At 41.7% G+C, this 1,930-nt stretch overlaps 1 protein-coding gene across 1 annotated transcript; it reads left to right on the top strand.

Moving 5' to 3' along the window:
• Positions 1-26: 26 nt before the first annotated feature.
• Positions 27-1,609, top strand: LOC128277060 (protein krueppel-like; the record flags this gene model as incomplete). Its single annotated transcript, XM_053015510.1, has 3 exons — positions 27-67; positions 1,096-1,195; positions 1,388-1,609. Coding segments are annotated over exons 1-3 (363 nt in total), but the record flags the coding sequence as incomplete, so codon positions are not given.
• Positions 1,610-1,930: the final 321 nt, after the last annotated feature.

Here is a 1,930-nt window from a genome sequence, read left to right as displayed (position 1 = left end):
CGCTTAAATAAACGAGTGCAATTAAAATGGACTCTTCGGCATTGATTAAGCAAGAGGATGGTGTTGAGTAAGTTAGTGTTCAATAGTGATTAATAGGTATGATAGCGAATTATTTTTCAGAAGCGCAAAAATATGTAGACGGTGTATGTCCACTGGTGATGCTTTGGAAGCTCTAGCGCGCGACGAATCCGGACAGTTTACCGGTCTGCAGGTAGCAAAAATTGTAGCAACAGACTTCGCTCGTTGTTCTACAAAAAACCTATATCTGGTCTATGATACACATGTTTTACTCTTTATATTCTTACAGATTAAGTTCGAACCTGGAATTCCGTCGCATTTTTGTACGATGTGTGGATGGCGTTTGAAAAACCATCTTGACCACTCCGCCGAACAAATGGTTGGCACGGAATTGTCAATTAAAACTGAAGTTACCGCACCGGATCCAGCGAAGGATTTGCACAAGAAGTGTTTTGCTGTTCATCAAGCGAACATGACATATGAATGTTGCGGTGAAATACCTGATGATTTATTCGAGGCAGAAGAAAACCCAATTGCAATCAAATCAGAGGACGAAGAGGTCGATGAGCAGCATCAGCTGCAACCAACGAATGATGTTCTGGATCATGAGCAGGATAACCAAAAAACAAATCCTTTGTTATCGATCGGTCAGAATCAAAAAGATCATCCTGTGGCCGTGGCTGATAATACGTCTGTTGATGATTCAGCAGCAGAATCAATTCGAAACGTCTTGGGTCCCGGAACCCGGAACGTTCATAGTAAAAGCCATCCCAAAAACCAGAAGCACCACTGCCCTTATTGTTCGGCAACATATCCTGTTTTAAGCCTGCTGAAGGTACACATCCGCACTCACACTGGCGAAAAACCATACCAATGTAAAATCTGTGACAAAGCGTTCACGACATCGAGTAATCTGACAGCACATTCGAGAATTCACAATAAGGACCAACTGCATCAGTGTCCTCATTGTTCATCAAGGTTCGCAAGGCCATCTAACCTCAAGCTCCATATTCGCACTCATACTGGCGAAAAGCCATACCAGTGTAAAATCTGTGACAAAGCGTTCAGCCAATCAAGCAATCTGGCAAAACATTTGGCAATTCATAATAACGACCTACAGCATCAGTGTCCGTATTGTTCATCAAAGTTCGCACAGTCATCTAGCCTAAAGAACCATATCCGCACTCACACCGGCGAAAAGCCATACCAGTGTACAGTCTGTGACAAAGCGTTCAAGCAATCAAGCTATCTGGCAGTACATTCGAAAATTCACAATAAGGACCAACAGCAGCAGTGTCCTCATTGTTCATCAAAATTCGCGCAAGTTTACAAATTGAAAATCCATATTCGCACTCACATTGGCGAAAAGCCATACAAGTGTAAAGTCTGTGACAAAGCTTTCCATTCATCCAGCATTCTGGTAGAGCATTCTAAAATTCACAATAAGGACCAACATCATCATTGTCCTCATTGTTCTTCAATGTTCGCGCGATTATCTAGTCTAGAGATTCATATCCGCACTCACACCGGCGAAAAGCCATACAGGTGTAAAGTCTGTGACAAAGCCTTCCATTCATCAGGAAATCTGTCAGTACATTCGAAAATTCACAATAAGGACCAACATCATCATCAGTGTCCTCATTGTTCCTCTAGGTTCACACAGTCAACTAACCTAAAGAATCATATCCGCACTCACACTGGCGAAAGGCCATACAAGTGTAAAGTCTGTGACAAAGCGTACAGATCACCGAATGGTCTAGCATATCACTCCAAAACTCACAAGAAAGATGAAACCCATTAATTCTTTCGTTGTTCATTCAAGTTTGGGTTGGAATAAGTTTGAATTTTGTATCTTAGAATACTAAAATGTATGAATTCGGCGATAGCAGTTAGCATAATTTCACAAACAGCA

The sequence above is a fragment of the Anopheles cruzii genome, unplaced genomic scaffold (assembly GCF_943734635.1).
Source record: "Anopheles cruzii unplaced genomic scaffold, idAnoCruzAS_RS32_06 scaffold03654_ctg1, whole genome shotgun sequence".
In the NCBI taxonomy this organism is placed as follows: Eukaryota; Metazoa; Arthropoda; class Insecta; order Diptera; family Culicidae; genus Anopheles; species Anopheles cruzii.
This window is presented reverse-complemented; position numbering and strand designations above follow the sequence as displayed.